At 45.6% G+C, this 20816-nt stretch overlaps 2 protein-coding genes across 4 annotated transcripts; both read right to left on the bottom strand.

Moving 5' to 3' along the window:
- Positions 1-41: 41 nt before the first annotated feature.
- LOC124010706 (outer dense fiber protein 3-like protein 2) lies at positions 42-2102 on the bottom strand (the record flags this gene model as incomplete). The annotated part of the gene is made up of 6 exons (XM_046323356.1): positions 42-231; positions 404-599; positions 1132-1243; positions 1385-1498; positions 1714-1824; positions 2054-2102. Coding segments are annotated over 6 exons (741 nt in total), but the record flags the coding sequence as incomplete, so codon positions are not given.
- Positions 2103-6238: 4136 nt separating this feature from the next.
- Positions 6239-16616, bottom strand: crlf1a (cytokine receptor-like factor 1a). Of its 3 annotated transcripts, none has more exons than XM_046322902.1 (8): positions 16486-16616; positions 9370-9648; positions 8777-8906; positions 8493-8662; positions 7503-7735; positions 7339-7432; positions 6921-7102; positions 6239-6713 (listed from the first exon to the last, which is right to left on the bottom strand). In XM_046322902.1, exons 2-8 carry the CDS (start codon positions 9644-9646, stop codon positions 6690-6692), a joined length of 1110 nt encoding a protein of 369 aa, XP_046178858.1. In that variant the 5' UTR covers positions 9647-9648; positions 16486-16616; the 3' UTR covers positions 6239-6689. The 3 variants fall into 3 exon arrangements, with proteins under 3 accessions (XP_046178858.1, XP_046178857.1, XP_046178856.1); XM_046322901.1 differs by lacking the exon at positions 16486-16616 and adding an exon at positions 12201-12565 and having other exon boundaries at positions 6917-7102; XM_046322900.1 differs by lacking the exon at positions 16486-16616 and adding an exon at positions 12201-12565.
- Between the last annotated feature and the right edge of the window lie 4200 nt (positions 16617-20816).

Below are 20816 nucleotides of genomic sequence, written 5' to 3'. Positions count from 1 at the left end.
ACAACACAGTGGTATTTAACTCAGAACTGACTCCAGCATTTCCACAAACTCCGTGTGAAACTCCAATAAAAATCAGTTGGAAACAACCACCACCAGAGGAGTAATGAACTCTGAGTGTCTGATGCTCAGGGAGAAGGCAGGAGGTCTGGGGAGGTGGAGCAGGACCTTCTCCAGGCTGTGGGTCCCTGGCCCAGGCTTCTGAGACTGATCGCTGGCCCGGGTAGTCAGGCTCTGGATCAAAATTAAAATCACATCCAACTTTATTTTAAGGGAAACATCCCAATACTCTAGTCTAGAGTAAGATATATGCAAGAAAATACTATACAAAATGTTCAATTGTACATAAATAAATAGCTAAAAAGCTAATTAAATACCTACATAAATATAAGATAAAGCTATAAACCTGCATAGAGAAGGACGGCTGTCGTGTGAGGTAGACGCTGGGATCAGTACTGTTGTAGCGTCCTGGTCCAGGGGTCATGGACCGGTCTTCTGATGGAGCTCCTACCTGTCTGTGCCCTGCCAAGCTGTAGCTGGCACTGGACGGCTTGTGGGGCACCTGGGAACCCAGCAGGTTAGGGTGGGTGTACCTGGGAGGATGATTAAAATGATATTAATCATCTCCCGGGTGGCGCAGTGGTCTAAGGCACTGCATCGCAGTGCTAGCTGTGCCACCAGAGACTCTGGGTTGGAGCCCAGGCTCTGTCGCAGCCGGCCGCGACCGGGAGGTCCATGGGGCGACGCCTAGCGTCGTCCGGGTTAGGGAGAGTTTGGCCGGTAGGTATATCCTTGTTTCATCGCGCACTAGTGACTCCTGTGGCGGGCCGGCACAGTGCACGCTGACCAGGTCGCTAGGGGCACGGTGTTTCCTCCGACACATTGGTGCGGCTGGCTTCTGGGTTGGATGCGCGCTGTGAAGCAGTGCGGCTTGGTTGGGTTGTGTTTCCGAGGACTCTCGACCTTCGTCTCTCCTGAGCCCATACGGGAGTTGTAGCGATGAGACAAGATAGTAACTACTAAAAACAATTGGATACTATGAAAAGGTGGTAAAAACATTTTTAAAGAATGTTATGAATCATATAGCGTCACTCTTTACCCCCTCTGTCTCTCTCTTTCATTTGTACCGGTCAGGCGGGCACAGAATCCATTATACGGTAGCGTGACAGAGAGCGGATAGTGTAGGAGGAAGGTCTGAGATGAGCTTTCTCTGGGCTGTAGGGACCTGCAGTCTGGAAGAGAGAGGGGAGGAGAGAGAGGGGTGAGAGAGATAAAGAGAGAGAGGGGGGGGGTGAGAGAATGTAAAGAATGTCCAGCAACAAATGCCCACTGGGGTAATACAGTTTGATTGAACAATTTATCTGATTCAGGGAGTAGCTAGTCTAAACGACGCGTCTTGCCCTGCCTAGCATAGAGTAAGAAGGGGTACTGACGCGGCCGAACCGGGTCATCTTGGCATCGATGTGGTACTGGGGTCCTGGACTGCAATCCACGGAGACCACTGTGAAGAAGAACGCACAATAATTAATAATAATAAAGGTCAAAGGTGAATTTAAAGGTCAAACTTTAGGAAAATGTCAGCAGTATTTTCCATCCACTTCTGCTTCCTGCCCTACTAGCCTGGAGTGTGAATCCTCACGGCAACGGTGTGAATAAGGTCTACTCACCATACAAGAGAAAAAAGCAAGGAGACTGAGATTGACCTCAGAGACTTACTGTTGCTGCTCATACGTCTGTGGGAGGTGTAGGCGGGGTTACTGTGCTCGGTGCGGTCATGGTTGAAGTAGCCAATGGTTGGAGGGAGAGCATAGTGACCGGGGCCTGACCCTAGCAACAAGTAATGATGGTGATGATAATGATCATGTTTATTTTCCAGTCATGTAAAACAAACATTTAAAAAAATCCCCATATTCCTGCTACTCCAGTTTCTAGAGCTTCTTTATTTAACTTTTCCATTGATGTTAAAACAGAAATATGACAGTGTTGAGTACGGTCCCTGTCGACTAAATTCAAGTTTTCATTTAAACATGTTGCATAACAGATGTCTTCAATAAACCTTTCTCTCTGCCAGCAATTATCGGAAGCCTCTTAACCTCCGTGATATGTCGATCTCTCTCTCTATTTTCCTACCCCCTCCTCTATTCCTCTTTTACACGTTGTTCTTCTGTCACTCCCAGCTAGGGTTGCCAATCCTCAGAGAATGCCTTCTCTCATAGAGCAGTCAGTTGTGTCTGTGTGGGCAGCCCTGTGATTCGCTGGCAGCTAGAAACACAATCACCAATCAGCACAAAAATAACAAGCAGGAGAAGAGATTCAGTCTGTTTTGATCCTCTGTTCGTCCAAACATATCCTCTGTACGGGTCCTTCCTGCTTCACGTCTGTCGACAAAACTTTGTGAGACCACTTCAGTCAAAAGGTATCCCAGGATAAGTTGACAACTCTACTCCGTGCACACAGATCTCTCTCTCTCTCTCTTTTCTCTCTTCTTCCATCTCTTCCCGATACTGTTTGCCGCTCTGTCACTGATTCACTCCCGGCACCATCCAGCCTCTTCAGGAAAGGCACAGCCTCAAAGGCTGAATTATAGATGGTCTTTACAAGCTGAGGAAACGTTATCTCCAATCTGCAGCCCTGGGAACATCTAAATCACCATCTCACTTCTCTTCTTAGAGTTCATGTGTCATAGAGGCGACTCGATGACCATGTGATGAGTACACTTCCCAGGCGACTGAAGACAGGCTTTAGCTCAGCTGGATAATAATGTTGTGGCACGCAGATGACCGAGGTTTAAACCCATTTAGTCACGCATAGACAATTAGCTACACTTTGCCCATCTGCAGCAATCGTTAGATGCCCCCTCTGTCTCTCTGGTACAGACTGTGATGCAGGAGGTACAGTGCCTTGCGAAAGTATTCGGCCCCCTTGAACTTTGCGACCTTTTGCCACATTTCAGGCTTCAAACATAAAGATATAAAACTGTACTTTTTTGTGAAGAATCAACAACAAGTGGGACACAATCATGAAGTGGAACGACATTTATTGGATATTTCAAACTTTTTTAACAAATCAAAAACTGAAAAATTGGGCGTGCAAAATTATTCAGCCCCCTTAAGTTAATACTTTGTAGCGCCACCTTTTGCTGTGATTACAGCTGTAAGTCGCTTGGGGTATGTCTCAGGGTATGTCTCAGTCAGTTTTGCACATCGAGAGACTGAAATTTGTTCCCATTCCTCCTTGCAAAACAGCTCGAGCTCAGTGAGATTGGATGGAGAGCATTTGTGAACAGCAGTTTTCAGTTCTTTCCACAGATTCTCGATTGGATTCAGGTCTGGACTTTGACTTGGCCATTCTAACACCTGGATATGTTTATTTTTTAACCATTCCATTGTAGATTTTGCTTTATGTTTTGGATCATTGTCTTGTTGGAAGAAAATCTCCGTCCCAGTCTCAGGTCTTTTGCAGACTCCATCAGGTTTTCTTCCAGAATGGTCCTGTATTTGGCTCCATCCATCTTCCCATCAATTTTAACCACCTTCCCTGTCCCTGCTGAAGAAAAGCAGGCCCAAACCATGATGCTGCCACCACCATGTTTGACAGTGGGGATGGTGTGTTCAGGGTGATGAGCTGTGTTGCTTTTACGCCAAACATAACGTTTTGCATTGTTGCCAAAAAGTTCAATTTTGGTTTCATCTGACCAGAGTACCTTCTTCCACATGTTTGGTGTGTCTCCCAGTAGGCTTGTGGCAAACTTTAAACGACACTTTTTATGGATATCTTTAAGAAATGGCTTTCTTCTTGCCACTCTTCCATAAAGGCCAGATTTGTGCAATATACGACTGATTGTTGTCCTATGGACAGAGTCTCCCACCTCAGCTGTAGATCTCCGCAGTTCATCCAGAGTGATCATGGGCCTCTTGGCTGCATCTCTGATCAGTCTTCTCCTTGTATGAGCTGAAAGTTTAGAGGGACGGCCAGGTCTTGGTAGATTTGCAGTGGTCTGATACTCCTTCCATTTCAATATTATCACTTGCACAGTGCTCCTTGGGATGTTTAAAGCTTGGGAAATCTTTTTGTATCCAAATCCGGCTTTAAACTTCTTCACAACAGTAAGTTTGAAATATCCAATAAATGTCGTTCCACTTCATGATTGTGTCCCACTTGTTGTTGATTCTTCACAAAAAAATACAGTTTTATATCTTTATGTTTGAAGCCTGAAATGTGGCAAAAGTTCGCAAAGTTCAAGGGGGCCGAATACTTTCGCAAGGCACTGTATTTCAAATCTGACCCTTCAAAGGGAGACTCAGCAATAGGATATCATCGCAGATATTGGGGCAACTTCCTGCTTAACATACATACATGAACAACAACAGAATTCAGATTTACCAAGACTACCACTACTGTCTCTCCCTAATTTGCATTGCTGCTGATTCAGTAAGGAGAAATCTGACCGGCATAATGATGTCATATTGCTGAGTGTAGCTTTAAGTTACTGTATAGGATATCTTTTCATAAAGGGTGCTGGGAGGCAGAGAGGGGTAACTAACGGTTGTGGGCAGAGCCCAGACCAACAAACACGGGTTAATTATTAACAGGCACGGACTCAGGACACCCGCAGGCCACAGTAACGGGAACCTGCAGCCATGTCATCAACATCAGACAGACAACGTGGGCGTTGACCTCTAAACATGCTGGATAAACAGAGTCGGGTTGCTAACAATTATGTATCGCCACAAGCTTGCCACTGTAGTGAACATGAAAATTGGACTCCTAAAATGCTCTGTCACGAAGTACTTTTAGAATAAAACAGGGTACAGGAGTCATTGGTGATGTAAGACCAGCCATGTATAAACTGGGTTAATGGAGTCATGTACAGTGCCTTGCGAAAGTATTCGGCCCCCTTGAACTTTGCGACCTTTTGCCACATTTCAGGCTTCAAACATAAAGATATAAAACTGTATATTTTTGTGAAGAATCAACAACAAGTGGGACACAATCTTTTTGTATCCAAATCCGGCTTTAAACTTCTTCACAACAGTATCTCGGACCTGCCTGGTGTGTTCCTTGTTCTTCATGATGCTCTCTGCGCTTTTAACGGACCTCTGAGACTATCACAGTGCAGGTGCATTTATACGGAGACTTGATTACACACAGGTGGATTGTATTTATCATCATTAGTCATTTTGGTCAACATTGGATCATTCAGAGATCCTCACTGAACTTCTGGAGAGAGTTTGCTGCACTGAAAGTAAAGGGGCTGAATAATTTTGCACGCCCAATTTTTCAGTTTTTGAATTGTTAAAAAAGTTTGAAATATCCAATAAATGTCGTTCCACTTCATGATTGTGTCCCACTTGTTGTTGATTCTTCACAAAAAAATACAGTTTTATATCGTTATGTTTGAAGCCTGAAATGTGGCAAAAGGTCGCAAAGTTCAAGGGGTTTATACATGGCTGGTCTTACATCACCATACTCCTGTACCCTGTTTTATTCTAAAAGTACTTCGTGACAGAGCATTTTAGGCACTGTATAGATGACATAGATGACATATAGAGAACATCATTCCTGTTCCCCCAGTGTAACATCAGTAACAGAAACATGACAGGCTATAAGTGCATAGAGGAACACAGCTGTGTGTCTGGGGGTGTGTGTGTCCGGGGGTGTGTGTGTCTGTGGGTGTGTGTGTCTGGGGGTATGTGTGAGTGTGTGTCTGGGGGTGTGTGTGTCTGTGGGTGTGTGTCCGGGGGTGTGTGTGTCCAGGGGTGTGTGTGTCCGGGGGTGTGTGTGTCCGGGGGTGTGTGTGTCCGGGGGTGTGTGTGTCCGGGGGTGTGTGTGTCCGGGGGTGTGTGCGAGTGTGTGTGAATAGAATGACTTCCAAACTCTTTCAAACAAAACTATAATTCAGAATTAAGTCAATAACATGATAACTAACCGAACATAACTTACTAACAAAACATAATAGTTTAAATAAGACAGTATTTAAATATGATAGTACAAAAATATAGATGGTGAACTGCCTCCACAGGTAAACATTAGCATTATGGTCAGGAGGTGTTCCTGGGCAGGGCCGTATGATCAGGAAGTGTTCCTGGGCAGGGCCGTATGATCAGGAAGTGTTCCTGGGCAGGGCCGTATGATCAGGAAGTGTTCCTGGGCATCGCCGTATGATCAGGATAAACTCCTGACCCTACTTATTATGAAGACAGATCTCCACACTGATGCAGACAACAATGTCAGTCTATAGTCTTGTAACGGTGCCCCCCCCCCCCCCCCCATTGCAGACCAGGGTTCCCAAATATTGGGTCACAGACAGTTCCGATTGGGTCGTCATTGTTTAAGACTGGGATGTGACTAGAAACATTACTCTGGTCCTCCGTCTCCACTGTTCCTCCCAGTATGTTAGCTTCCACTAGAGGGTGCTGTGGATCTCTAGCTTTTCAGAGCTGCCAGTATTTCCACAGTAAGAAGAAGATCACTATTCTTCATCTTCTTATTCCCCCATGTCCTGTTAAATAATTACAGCATAGCCTAGGGCTGCTGTTGTAGAGACACTGTCCCCAAAATTGTACTTATGCCCCCTTCTTCCGTCGCTGAATGGTGTGTACAAAACCACAGCATTTCGGGAAAACATTTTTCACACACATGATGTTGTCTTGACTTTGTTGCTGGTTGTTTAAAGGCAGGGGGAATGCGTACTATGACTTATCCCCTTGTAGGACCTGAGAGAGAGAAAAACTAATGAGGATTTCCCTGAACAAGAAAAGCTGAACGATTCAAACATGATGATACAAATGATTCAATAAGACCTGTGTGCATGCCTGTGTGCATGCCTGTGTGCATGCCTGTGTGCATGCCTGTGTGCATGCCTGTGTGTGTGTGGTTGTTGTATGTGAGTGCAGGTGAGTTCTACTTAGATCCTTACCTACCTGGTTGCGTGTTTTGTGGCTCTTCTGCATCCAGACTCTCCATTGGTCGTAGAGTTTGATTGACATGCCGCCGCAGCCATACCCATGATTCCGTACCCAGCCGAAGAACTGCTTCAGCTCTCGACGTAACGTAGAATTGGAGTCTCCAGACTTGGAGTCACACGAACCTGATAATACACGCTCTGTAGGAGGGGAGAGACGGGGTTAGAGTGTGTGTGTGATTGGGTGTGCATACAGTAGGTGTGTGTGTGTGTGTGTGTGTGTGTGTGTGTGTGTGTGTGTGTGTGTGTGTGTGTGTGTGTGTGTGTGTGTGTGTGTGTGTGTGTGTGTGTGTGTGTGTGTGTGTGTGTGTGTGTGTGTGTGCGTGTGTGTGTGTGTGTGTGTGTGTGTGTGTGTGCGTGTGCGCGCGCGTCCTCACCACTATGAGGTGTAGAAGCAGCAGTAGGATGGCTCCATTCACTCCAGATACCAGCCCTACGAGACCCAAAGATCCCTACTGGGTTACAGCGTACCTGCATAGAACACACTGGGATTAACACATACACACGCGCACGCACACGCACACACACACACACGCCGTACCTGGACAAAATACACAGTACCCGGTCTCAGGCCTGCCAGACGACATGATGTCTGGTTCCCAACGTCATGCATGACCTTCCAGTCTGAGATGTCCTCCAGCCGGTAGCGTATCTGGTACTTGGCCTGGAACAGGAAGTCTTTGAGGGCTGGGGGAGACTCCCATCGAACACTCAGATGGTCCTCCAGGTCACCCACACGACTCACACTCACACCTGACGGCGGGTCCGTCGTTACTGTGGACAGGGAGGGGAAAGAGGTAGCGTAACTCAGAACTACTTTAAAACAGAAAGATCCGTGTAAAAGAATGGTTATTTCTTTCTTCTCTGAGTGAATTGGATCTGACCGTAACAGTAAGTCATACAGCACAGGTACTGTTGTGTTATTAGTTTCAGTGTGGAGGGAAAGGAGGGAGCAGCGAGTAGTAACTCGAGTGGTGTAACGCGTCAATCGCCCACCTTCCTAGCCCTGCCCCATCCGCAGGGTGTGTGTGTGTCCGTGTGTGTGTGTGTGTGTGTGTGTGTGTGTGTGTGTGTGTGTGTGTGTGTGTGTGTGTGTGTGTGTGTGTGTGTGTGTGTGTGTGTGTGTGTGTGTGTGTGCCCACCCAGCATGAGTAAAAGGAAAATGAGCTCATGAAAAGGCAGGGTGTGTCTGGTCTTCTTCCATTCGTCAAAATACCCGCCCTCCCCCATTTGTGTGTGTGTGTCCCCTTCACCCCCAAAATCCTGGGTTGGGATCTAAGTAGTAGGATGAAGTTGGTCCTAGATGTTTATCTTAGGTCAGTTTTACGATTCTCCTCTAATGGTTACTGTTAGGTCTTGGGCTAGGTAAGCTGATCCTATATATGTGCCCCAGGGCAACTTTTAACTGGGGCAGATGTAAAGCTCTAAAGCCAGAGGGTCAAAGTTCAGGCACTTACTCTCTCTCTGTCTCTCTATCTGTCTCTGTCTCTGTCTCTCTCACACACACACTCGCACGTACGCACACACTCACCCACGTCTAGGATATCCAGGGTTATGACATCAGAGGTGGCTGAGCCGAGCTGATTGGTGGCTTCCACCCAGATCTCGTAGGGCGTGAAGAGGGCGAGGTCACGAGGTATGTAGCAAGAGTACGGCTGGGCGGCACTGTACTCCTCACATTCTCTCTCTCTGCCATACCACCTACACACGCACACACACACACGCACACACGCACACACACACGTGTATTAGACACAGACTGTATTAGAATGTGTGCGTATGCGTGTGTATTAAGTGTGTGTAAGGAGTGTGTACCTGAGTTTGTATTTGAGTGTGTATTTGGTCTTGATGAAGGTCTCTCCCTGTCCTCCCGGTGCCCATCGACAGGTCAGGTCTTTGGTGTTTCTGGACCAGCAGGTTAAGTTGACTGGCTTCACTGGAGGCACTGAGGGAGAAGGTGGGTGGCGGGAGAGAGGATATATTAGAGGATATATTTTAGTCCAGAATGTTCTTCTGTCTGTCTGGGGTTCAAATTCTGCGACTTTGCCAAGATTCCATCCCTTTCTGAACACAAGGTGTTGAACAGGGACGTCACGCTGAGATTAGGGCACTGTGACAACACTGTGCTTGTGTGTGTGTGCTTGTGTGCGTGTGTCTGTCAGACCTGTGTGTGCTTGTGTGTGTGTGCGCGTGTCTGTCAGATCTGTGTGTGTATGTGTGTGTGTGTCAGACTCCATGTCCAGGGAGTAGTAAAGGGAGTAATGCACCACAACATGGTGTAATAACACAGGAGTTAACAGGACTAAAGACCCTACAGTTACTCATGAGACTGGTATAACACTGTTAACTTTTAGCTATGTGTGTGCGCTAGATGCTGCTGCTAGATGTGTGTGTTTTGCTTCACTTACTCCCAATGTAGAGGCAGGACCCGGCTAGAACATGTCCTCCATGGTTGTGACACACCAGGTTGTCCCCTGACCTCTGCCTAGAGGCTTGCAAGCCCGGCAGGGTGACACTGAGGGCCGTAGGGCTCAACACGCTGTAGGAAGAGCTGGGCAGCCGGCGGCCATTCAGGCTCCAGAACAGAGAGCTGGCGTGGAGGCCCAGATCAGGGCTGACTGAACATGTGGCAGTGAGGGTGGAGCCGATGGGCAGGGCTGGGTCCTGGGGGAAGATCCCAGCCATCTCTGGAGGGGAGAGAGATGGGATGAGTGAATACATGGATTAAAGAATGGTTGATTGAACTATTGATTCCCAGTAAGCAGAGGGAAAGAGACAAACGAGAGGGGAAAGAGAGAGATAGATGTGTTTTTACTGATTCAATGACTCAGAAGAGAATATCTGACAAATAGGCTACTGTATTCTAGAACACAGCCGTAACTCCCAGGTCAGTAGTGAACCCAGATTTCCACTTCCATAGACCCAGAGTGTTTATCACATTGTCAGACCTCTATAAGTCTCGTCCTCAAGCCATGAGTGTTGAACAGCTGCCTCGGATAAAGGCGGTGTTGTGCTTTGAGGAAGCTCTTATGAAGACGTTAATTTGACCTAAACTCCTCCTCAACCACACACACACACACACACACACACACACACACACACACACACACACACACACACACACACACACACACACACACACACACACACACACACACACACACACACACACACACACACACACACACACACACACACACACACACACACACACACACACACACACACACACACACTATTTACACCAAAACACTGGCAACACTGACGCTGTAAATGTATCATCGTGGAGAGGAAGCCAGGCCGTGATTAGCCAATCAAACAACGATCCAGCTCCATAACAATCATGGTCTCACCACTGCAGTATTACAGGCCAGGCAGAGGGAATGGCCCTGAATTAAGCAGCAGAACATTCAGTCCAAAGACCTCAGCGACAGATGCAATTACACTTGTGTATTTACCCTCCTGATGGGTTCTGAAGAAGTAACTATGGGCTGTGAAATCCTATTTGTTTCTAGAAAACAGGTCCCCTGAGGGAAGGCTGCTCATACAGATGATGGTTTAAAGGTGCAACAGTGTTTTCTTCTGGTGAGAGCGTTCTGTGCCCTGATTATACGGCTTGTACAGAATGTTTGTTTTCGTTCATGCCTGAGACTGAGCAGTGATCATTTCGGCAGGGTTTTCTTTCCATCCAGGCACAGAGCCAAGATGGTGGTCCGTTAGATCAGGTGTGTTAAGTGTTTGGATGGAACAAAAGTCTGCTACACCCTGTTTGTTTCTCAGGGGTGAAAAGCATTGCTTTGAATCTAAGTAAACACACAAGCTGTCGAGCTAAAGCCCTGTATTACAGCACTGGTGTTGTGAAGATAAAAAAATGGCTTCTGGTTTTAGAAACTCCTGGTTCTGGATGTCAGTCTTCAATCCTCTGGTTTCTAAAACACTGTTTACCCTTCGCTCCTGAACGGAACAGTTCAAAGGTAGTCTGTGTTTCTGTCCGTCTACGGGACAGAGGAGCCACACGTGGAACATTTGACGGAGGCCTTGTATGTGAGTGAATTGAAACAAGAAGTCATGCCACATGTAGCCATATCGAGCCATGTGATGTTTTCTGAATGGCAGTTACTTTGACTATGATGAGTGAGTGGGACACTGGAAACGCTGACAACAAGAACAGGACAACAACTAGAGAGCATCAACATGACATGGAAAGGAAGGCGAGAGACCGCTCACAAGGCAGCCTAGAGGTCTTCAGTGGCGAGGAGAGTGCTGAAAACGTGTATTGCTTTGTTATGAATCTATCACTGGAGTAATGGGGGGGGGGGCTGCAGTGAGTTTTGCTCTTGAACCAGCAACTCTGTGGAAAGTGCGGTGCACAATCACCTGTGCCATAAAAGTCCAAGACTTCTTGCTATAGAGGCAGTGGCTCACTACTGTCGCATACATTAATTTCTTCATTAATCGAAACAACTGAAAATACATAAAAAGTTCATGGTTGGACAATAATAATCTAGGCCTACGTAGTTTTATGACCTCATCTATACACACAAACTGGACACAGACACCAATTCCAGCCGACATACCTGTGATTTATTTACTTTACTTTTTATTAAACTGACGGTTAATATTCCCTGAGACCCGACCATATGATGTCACCGTCTGTAATGTGTGTTAAACAAATTATTAGCCGAACTGTTGAAAGCCATCCTCTTGGGACACAGTTTTTCAATAGCATGGTCAAGAAAACCGAGATCTGTGTATAGGATTATTATTTCATAATTTCATCAAATCTACAAGGGCTAGTCGTTGTTCATGGAACTGAATTTTAAAATGTATTTAGCAATATTTTGCATAAAGCAATATCGCATTATTTTACATGTCAAATTTGTTTCTTTATGATATGCATTATAACTACGTTTAGCCTATTCATTTAATTTGAAATGTTTGGAAAAATATGGTAGCCTACTAAATCTTATTGCCTGCGTTCAAATTACTTAATATTTACCAAACATTGTTATTTTTAGGACAACAATATTATGGATACTCCTTTCAAAATATGTAGGATTTACAATTGTTAGAGCAATTATTTTGTACACTCATTCCCTATGAAACCCGCATAAACAATACAGTTTAGCGCATAAACAAGGTTTAGGACAGTATGCTATTATCTAACAGTAGACTATATCCTACCAAACCAGCTTTACAGAGAACGTGTGTTATCACATGGAAGAGCTGCTGTACTTACGTGACGATGAGGACAAAACAGCAGGAATGTACAGAATCAAGAATAATAATGACAACATTTTATGGCAACTTTTATCTTCTTTCGTTCAGTCGGTAAACTCTCCACTTTTTACGCTTATATTAATATAGTATAATTTACACAGGTTAGGAGGGGACCGCACTGGTTCAAGTTGAATTAGCACCGCAGTCCGAAGATGCAAGAAGATGAGTCTTTCGTGCTCCGTCCAAACCTATTATTTGATCAGTTGATAGCAAACCATCTCCGGTTCTAAAGAGACCATCGGTAGTCGTGAGCTTTTCCAAACTCCGTTTAGTATTCTAGTGCTTCAACTTCTGTCTGTCTGCGTCTTCACACACAAGTTCATACTTTTCAAGCTCCTCCTCTCTCTTCCCACACAGACGCCAGTCATTTTTTCTTCCTCCCAGTCTTTTCCTCTCCTTTTCACCCCCCCCCCCTCCTCTTGGCCTGTGATGCGTCAAGGAGTCAGATCCATTCACTTTCACCGAATCACTCTTTCCCCCTCTTTTCTCTCTCTCCCTCCTTCTTTTCTGCCTGGGGGGCTGTTGAGTGTTGAGTCACAGAGCATTATAGGGAACTTCCTCATGATGACTTTGACTCCCACACAGTGTGTGTGTGTGTATGTGTGTGCATGCGTGTGTCTGTGAGTCTATGCGTGCATGCGTGTGTCTGTGTGTCTATGCGTGCATGCGTGTGTCTGTGTGTCTATGCTTGCATGCGTGTGTCTGTGTGTCTATGCGTGCATGCGTGTGTCTATGCGTGCATGCGTGTGTCTATGTGTGCATGCGTGTGTCTGTGTGTCTATGCGTGCATGCTTGTGTCTGTGTGTCTATGCGTGCATGCGTGTGTCTGTGTGTCTATGCGTGCATGCTTGTGTCTGTGTGTCAATGCGTGCATGCGTGTGTCTATGCGTGCATGCGTGTGTCTATGCGTGCATGCGTGTGTCTGTGTGTCTATGCGTGTGTCTGTGTGTCTATGCGTGCATGCGTGTGTCTGTGTGTCTATGCGTGCATGCGTGTGTGTGTGTGTCTATGCGTGTGTGTGTATGTGCATGCATGCTTGTGCATGTGTGTGATATCTGAGATGGTTTGGTGGTTGGGTTTGTGTTTGTTTTGATGTTATGGTGACAGGTGGTGAAAGGGATGTATTGTGGTATCTTGCATAACCCATATACCCAATGCCTTGGGCTGCAGGGAACAATACATATTATGTCTTACAGTAGTATATTTTTCTCACTGAGTGAGTCTACACCCCCCCCCCCTCCCCACCAACTAGCTGAGATTGGAACTTGTCACTTCTCCTAATTATATTAAATATTTCATCAATATTTTCATCGGTCATTCCTTCCTTCAATTCTTCTTTCATTCCTACTTTCCTTCCCTTTGACGTAATTGCCAGGATTTGGCCAGGGTTGTTCCGGTTTTTGGTCACTAGATGCCCCCATTGTGCCTTTTGACCTTTTGTTTTCCCTTGATCCCCATTATTATTTGCACCTGTGCCTCGTTTCCCCTGATTGTATTTAAACCCTTTGTTTTCCTCAGTTCTTTGCTCTGTGTTTGTATGTTAGCACCCAGCCCTAGTATTCTGTGAACTCTTGTTGATCCCGGTGGACTCTCTTGTGGAATTCTGTTTTTTGTTCTTGTTTGTTTGTTTTTGAGTATCTTTTGAGGCTTTTTGTGCTTTACCTTCCACCTTGTGGATTTACCTTTTTTGTCTTGGAGGATTAGCTTTGTTCTTGTGGAATTCCTTTTGAGGTTGTGGAGTTACATGTTTTCCTGAAGAACTTCACTTTTTACTTCATTAAATACACCGTCTCAAGTACTGCTGTGTCTGCCTCATCTTCTGGGTTCTGCCGACTATTCGTGGCTCAGTTGGTTAAGTGACTGTTTCTCACTCCGGAGACCTGGGTTCGTAACCGGGTCCTGACAGTAATCACTGATTTGACATTGTAGGATTGGTGAGAGTGGGTGTCATCTGATGCTTTGGATAACTCACTAGATGTCTTAATTCACATGAGCGAGACAGTGAGGTAAGGTAGACTACAGTCACAACATCCAGTCTACTCAATCATACTGCATTATCTTGTAGGATAAAAAAAACACTTCAAGTTGAACATCTCAATGGGCACTATGACTAATGTCTGAAGTTGGCATCCCCCTCTCTTTCTTTCTCTCAGTCGTTCTCTCGGTCTCTCTCTTCCCCACTCATCCTCTCTCTCTCTTTCTCCCCTTCTCTTCTTTGAGTCAGTTAGTGTAACAAAGACTGAGAATGTTAACTGATTCAGAGGCAAATGTCCCACAATGCCATGCTTTCTCTTGGCTCCGGGAGGCGCCCGTTGTTCCCGAGGTGATTCCCGCTCGTGGTGTGGCGACTGTGTCCGGGCATCCCGTAAGTGTGAAGAAAAGATCTGAATGAACAAGAAAACCCCGTGTTGTGTCACTTATAAGCCACTCTAAGACTGTAAGAATGAAACTGATTTGCTAAAGGGGGGTCGATTGATCTGAAGGGACTGAAAGGAGAATGTTTCTCATCAATGCAAAAAAAAGGGTCTGTTAGTTGGCACACACACACACGCACACGCACACACACGCACACGCACACACACACACACACACACACACACACACACACACACACACACACACACACACACACACACACACACACACACACACACACACACACACACACACACACACACACACACACACACACACACACACACACACACACACACACACACACACTGAGAGTAAGCTGGTTCTGGATCTGTGACTGACTGCCTACAACCATGCTGAAACATTGAGGAGGACAGGATGGAGATGGTTCGATCCAGCACTACTGTAACAGACATGGGAAGACAGGCTTATTCCCTTTAAACCAGACCACGCTGATGGGAACATGGGCCTATGGCAAAACCATGTGGCTGAAAACAATTGGCTTAACCCTGTGAGACCCACGGTTGCAAAAATGCAACGCTGCCTGAATTGCATCACGTAAACTACACAATGATGTCAAACACTACCTAGTGCATCTCCTTAGACCCAGATTCATGTCGTACTAGTATTTGTTATGTCAGTATGATTATTGTGGTATCAGTAGCCTCTGAAACACTAGAAACCTGTCCTCTCATCTGAGACCACACTGGTCCCCAACACAAGCATAGTGTATGTTGGTAGCCATCCATGCAAGTACATCACTTGAACTAAAACAAATTATGTGTTCTGATTATGTAAAAAATGAAAATAAATCAAGAAACAAACATTCTGAGCCAGAGCTAGAGTTAGTTTTGTAAATGAAGCAAAAATGCAACATTGAGCTTAAAGGGTTGCAAAACTGAGAGATTGTTTCTCTTCCAAATTCTACAAATATGGACAATCAAAAACTTCAATAGTTACTTGGATGTTCCTTCTACACATCAAAAGAACAGGCAAAAAAAGGTGTGGTTTATGAGGTCAAAATTCTGCCATCGACAACCATTCATTTTGTTGTAAAGGAGCAAGATAGTTCATCCAGAAGGACAACTAAATAAAGCAGGTTAGATGTTCTTCATACATAGAAAAAACATTAAATAGTTGATCCTTTCAAAAATATATGTTCGAATTTGCTATTTTAGACGAAATGACTTCATTTCAGATTCATATACCATTTGACATTTTACATCACATGTTAATGTTTTGGATTCATTTTGATGTGATTTTTATAGATTTTTCTTAACATAAAGTTTTCATACATTGAAGTCCAATGTGGCTTTTTGCAAAGTTTCCAGAAAATTGTTCTATAAACTTGAAATTCAAAAATCTAATTATTTTCATATCGGGGGCCTATTACAAGTATTTCTGAAGGGGAATAACATGCTTTCCTCATTTGGTTCTATGCTTGTGTCTCACAGGGGAAAGATGATTCCATTAAGCGGCACATCAAAAATGTAATCCAGTACTGTAGATTCCAGTACAATAGAATAGAATAGATTGTGATGATACGTGTATTATTCTCCTCTGATTACGGACCCTGCAGGAGGTTTTAGCAGAGGTTACAGTTAGAGCCCTCTAATCAGGACTGGGAACCACTCCAACTCTATCTGAGTACGAGATGATGTACCAGGGGAGAGATAGAAAGAACAGGAGGGAGGAAGGAAGAGCGATGGAGCAAGAAAGTGTGGGGGATAGAGAGACAAAGAGTTGGAGAGAGAAGGGGAGAGACAGAAAGAGAGAGAGAGAGAGGTAATCAGAGAAAAGCAGAGAGAGATAATTTCCTCTCAACATACCTAGAGGCAGCCGCAGAGGTCCAATCCTGCCTGATTAGGAGAAGAGTGTTGTTTGAAGACCATTAGTACCTGGTTATGAAGCCGTTCAATCCAGAGACACAAAGCAGGGCTACTCCTTTCTGGGGAATTCAGAGGGATTGTGCATATGTGTGGGGATTATACCCCTGATAAAGGAGAGAACCAATCAGACTGTCATTCCTCCTCCTCACATAGAGAGAGAGAGAGTCTCTCTCTCTTTCTCAATGGTTTCCCTGAAATAATTCATGACAGATGTATGTCAACCTCTTTCTTCTCCCTCTCTCTGTCTGTCTCTCTTATGGCAGGGCCTCCAAAACATGCCAACGTAACTTATGTTTCTCCCTCTCTGTCTCCCTACGTCTCTCTCTCACCCTCTCTCCCTCAGTTCCCATCTGGACTCAATGTGTTGGTCTACTCTATGCCATCAACAATAAAAAAAAAACACTACATTGAGGAGAAGGAGATCAAGGTTTTGTCTGTAAATCCCTCTGGTTTTATGGCCTGAATTACAAGTACATGTGAAGTGCGTGTTCATTTGAACTAGCTGGGATGGATAGATTGGATACTGGCTGGATATTGGCTTTCACCCGTAGACTACTCCCCAACCCAATAATGTGGAGCTACAGTACGACTGAGAGGGCCTGCTGCTCCATTTCTATCCATTGGAGGGCAGTACCTACAAGCTTGTACTGTATGTGTCAATGGCTGTATATGTAAGCAATAAGACCCGAGGGGGTGTGGTATATGGTCAATATACCACGGCTAAGGGTTTTTCTTATGCACGATGCAACGCGGAGTGCCTGGACACAGCCCTTAGCCGTCGTATAACGGCCATATACCACACCCCCTCGGGTCTTATTGCTTACATATACAGCCATTGACACATACAGTACAAGCTTGTAGGTACTGCCCTCCAATGGATAGAAATGGAGCAGCAGGCCCTCTCAGTCGTACTGTAGCTCCACATTATTGGGTACCATAATTAAGCACAGGTGCATGTAACGATGGTGGCAGGTGTGCGTAATGAGTGAACTGGTGACCTCGAGCACCGAAGAGGGGGAGTGAGAGCACGTAACAATCAGTGTTTTGATATGATGAAGATATTGTGAGTAATCAGATTCATCTATTTTTGTTTTGTTTCATTTTCAGGAGAGCTGATTGGTGTGTGGACTACCTGCTCAGGCAGACTGGGAAGGCCATGCAGGACATGGGCCCTGAGTCGGAGGAGACTGATTTTGAGGACTATGCAATGGACCTCACAGTTGGTAGTCTTCTGGATGACTTCACTACCACACCACTACTGACTTCTCTGCTGCGTGCCCCACCCAGGCTGCTCACCACTACAGTCATCCTGCTGCGTGCCACACCCAGGCTGCTCACCACTACAGTCCAACCTGCTGCGTGCCACACCCAGGCTGCTCACCACTACAGTCCAACCTGCTGCGTGCCCCACCCAGGCTGCTCACCACTACAGTCCAACCTGCTGCGTGCCCCACCCAGGCTGCTCACCACTACAGTCCAACCTGCTGCGTGCCCCACCCAGGCTGCTCACCACTACAGTCCAACCTGCTGCGTGCCCCACCCAGGCTGCTCCCACTACAGTCATCCTGCTGCGTGCCACACCCAGGCTGCTCACCACTACAGTCCAACCTGCTGCGTGCCCCACCCAGGCTGCTCACCACTACAGTCCAACCTGCTGCGTGCCCCACCCAGGCTGCTCACCACTACAGTCCAACCTGCTGCGTGCCCCACCCAGGCTGCTCACCACTACAGTCATCCTGCTGCGTGCCCCACCCAGGCTGCTCACCACTACAGTCCAACCTGCTGCGTGCCTCACCCAGGCTGCTCACCACTACAGTCCAACCTGCTGCGTGCCCCACCCAGGCTGCTCACCACTACAGTCCAACCTGCTGCTTGCCCCACCCAGGCTGCTCACCACTACAGTCCAACATGCTGCGTGCCCCACCCAGGCTGCTCACCACTACAGTCCAACCTGCTGGGTGCCCCACCCAGGCTGCTCATCACTACAGTCCAACCTGCTGCGTGCCCCACCCAGGCTGCTCACCACTACAGTCCAACCTGCTGCGTGCCCCACCCAGGCTGCTCACCACTACAGTCCAACCTGCTTCCTCCAGTGCCAAGTCTGCTGCTTTCTTCACCCACATCCCAGTCTGCTGCCAGCCAACTCCACCCATGAAAAAAAACTTGATTGGTTTGATAAGTGGCAACGCATCACTAGTTTCCATGTAGACTCTGCTGTACTGCAGACCTTTTTTAAAATCTTCTTTCTAAAATTAGAGGGTTGATTCAATCAGATTGAGCGCTAACCAACGTTTGCTCTTGTGCGTCACAAACCACTCACTTCCTTCCCACACACACTTGTCGAATCAATGTTGTTTCCACGTCATTTCAAATCAATTATGTTGAACCCACTTGGAGTAGATGTTGAATTGACGTCTGTGCCCAGTGGGATATTTTCCATACCGCGATAGAAACTGTAGGCTATTGCATCATTTCCATGTTAATTTGGGTGGGGGGATATAAATCGTATCGGTCTAATCGGGAGTAGGGCCTATCGCCTACAATAGAACATCACACATTCAGGTGTTTGAACTATTAACGCGGCTGCAGGAACTTCTGACACGGCTTCATGGGATTTGTTTGATATTGGCAGTTTAGGTGATAAGGTAGCACAAGGAGCCACTTGTGGATTTGACAGCTCTAACACAGCTCGAACATTTCACATTTCCCATTCATAAATATATAATGATGTTTCTAGATGTCAACCAATTATACTTTTGGGTGTCAGTGAAAATGTATGGAGTCAAAAGTACATTACTTTCATTAGCAATGTAGTGAAGTAAAAGTAAAAATGTTGCCAAAAATAGTAATAGTAATGTAAAGTACAGATACGCCCAAAACTATTCAAGTAGTACTTTCAAGTATGTTTTACTTAAGTACTTTACACCACTGGGTTTGAGTGTGCCAAGAACTGCAACGCTGCTGGGTTTTTCACGCGAAACAGTTTCCTGTGTGTATCAAGAATGGTCCACCACTCAAAGGACATCCAGCCAACTTGACACAACTGTGGAAGCATTGGAGTCAACATGGGCCAACATCTCTGTGGAACGCTTTGGACACCTTGTTTTGTCCATGCCACAATGAATTGAGGTTGTTCTGAGGGCAAAGGGGGGTGCAACTCAATATTAGGACATTGTTCCTAATGTTTTGTACACTCAGTGTATGTGGCTCTCAGAGGAAATTGTCATACATCCCACTTTGCACACACTGGTTGAACCCATGTGGGATAAACAGTGTTCATTGTTTTTCAGCTTATAATACATCAGGAATAATAAACACCTACATTAAGATTAGAAATGGGGAGGGATATTATAAATAAAGTAGGTATTTGCTTTCAACTGTCCAATCATTTCACATACGTGCAGACGAAGAAAACGAAACGAGGAGAGGAAGACTAAGAAAGGAATCCTCTTCAGATAGATTGAGATGCAGCCATACCGCTGTGTCACTGTGCCATGGTAGTTTCACTTGACTTTCTCCTATCAGTGTTGAAAGTACTGTTAATAAAATAATAAAATACTGTTAATAAAATAAAAAACGCACACGCGCCTGCCCACTGGTCACCTGCCCACAGGTCACCTGCCCCAATCCTTTCACTATGTTCTGTAATGACGTTATAATTACAGATACAGACAGGGGTTTATGTACATATACATAATCACCCACGCTACGTTTATTTGTGATCCTATCATGCATATTGAGAAATCAGTGATTGAACGAACCGTTTACGGATCCACAACCACTAGGTCGAGAATGTGGCTGTAATTCTTAGGGGAAATGCATGCCAGCAAACGTCATGGTGTTCCATTAAACCGTTCCGCCAGATGCCTCCACATCAGAATGGGACACCACCCAGAACGTTCTGATGCTGGGCTGTCTGATGATACTGTTCCATCAAACTACGCATCCCCATATCCACATAGCAATGTGTACAGTTTATTTGTTCATAAACTGCTGACCTTGCACACACACACACACACACACACACACACACACACACACACACACACACACACACACACACACACACACACACACACACACACACACACACACACACACACACACACACACACACACACACACACACACACACCCTTCGTGATCTATTTGACTTTCAATATGAGGTACTGCATGCTTAATTGAATAGGCCTGGAGCACTATATTTATTTATGACTCAAAGAAACTGTTTAGGACCTTAGTATGTGGGCGTTGATTTGTTTTTAGCGTAT

The sequence above is a fragment of the Oncorhynchus gorbuscha genome, linkage group LG23 (genome assembly GCF_021184085.1).
Source record: "Oncorhynchus gorbuscha isolate QuinsamMale2020 ecotype Even-year linkage group LG23, OgorEven_v1.0, whole genome shotgun sequence".
NCBI lineage: Eukaryota > Metazoa > Chordata > Actinopteri > Salmoniformes > Salmonidae > Oncorhynchus > Oncorhynchus gorbuscha.
The sequence above is the reverse complement of the archived record's forward strand: the minus strand, read 5'-3'. Positions and strand labels throughout refer to the sequence as shown.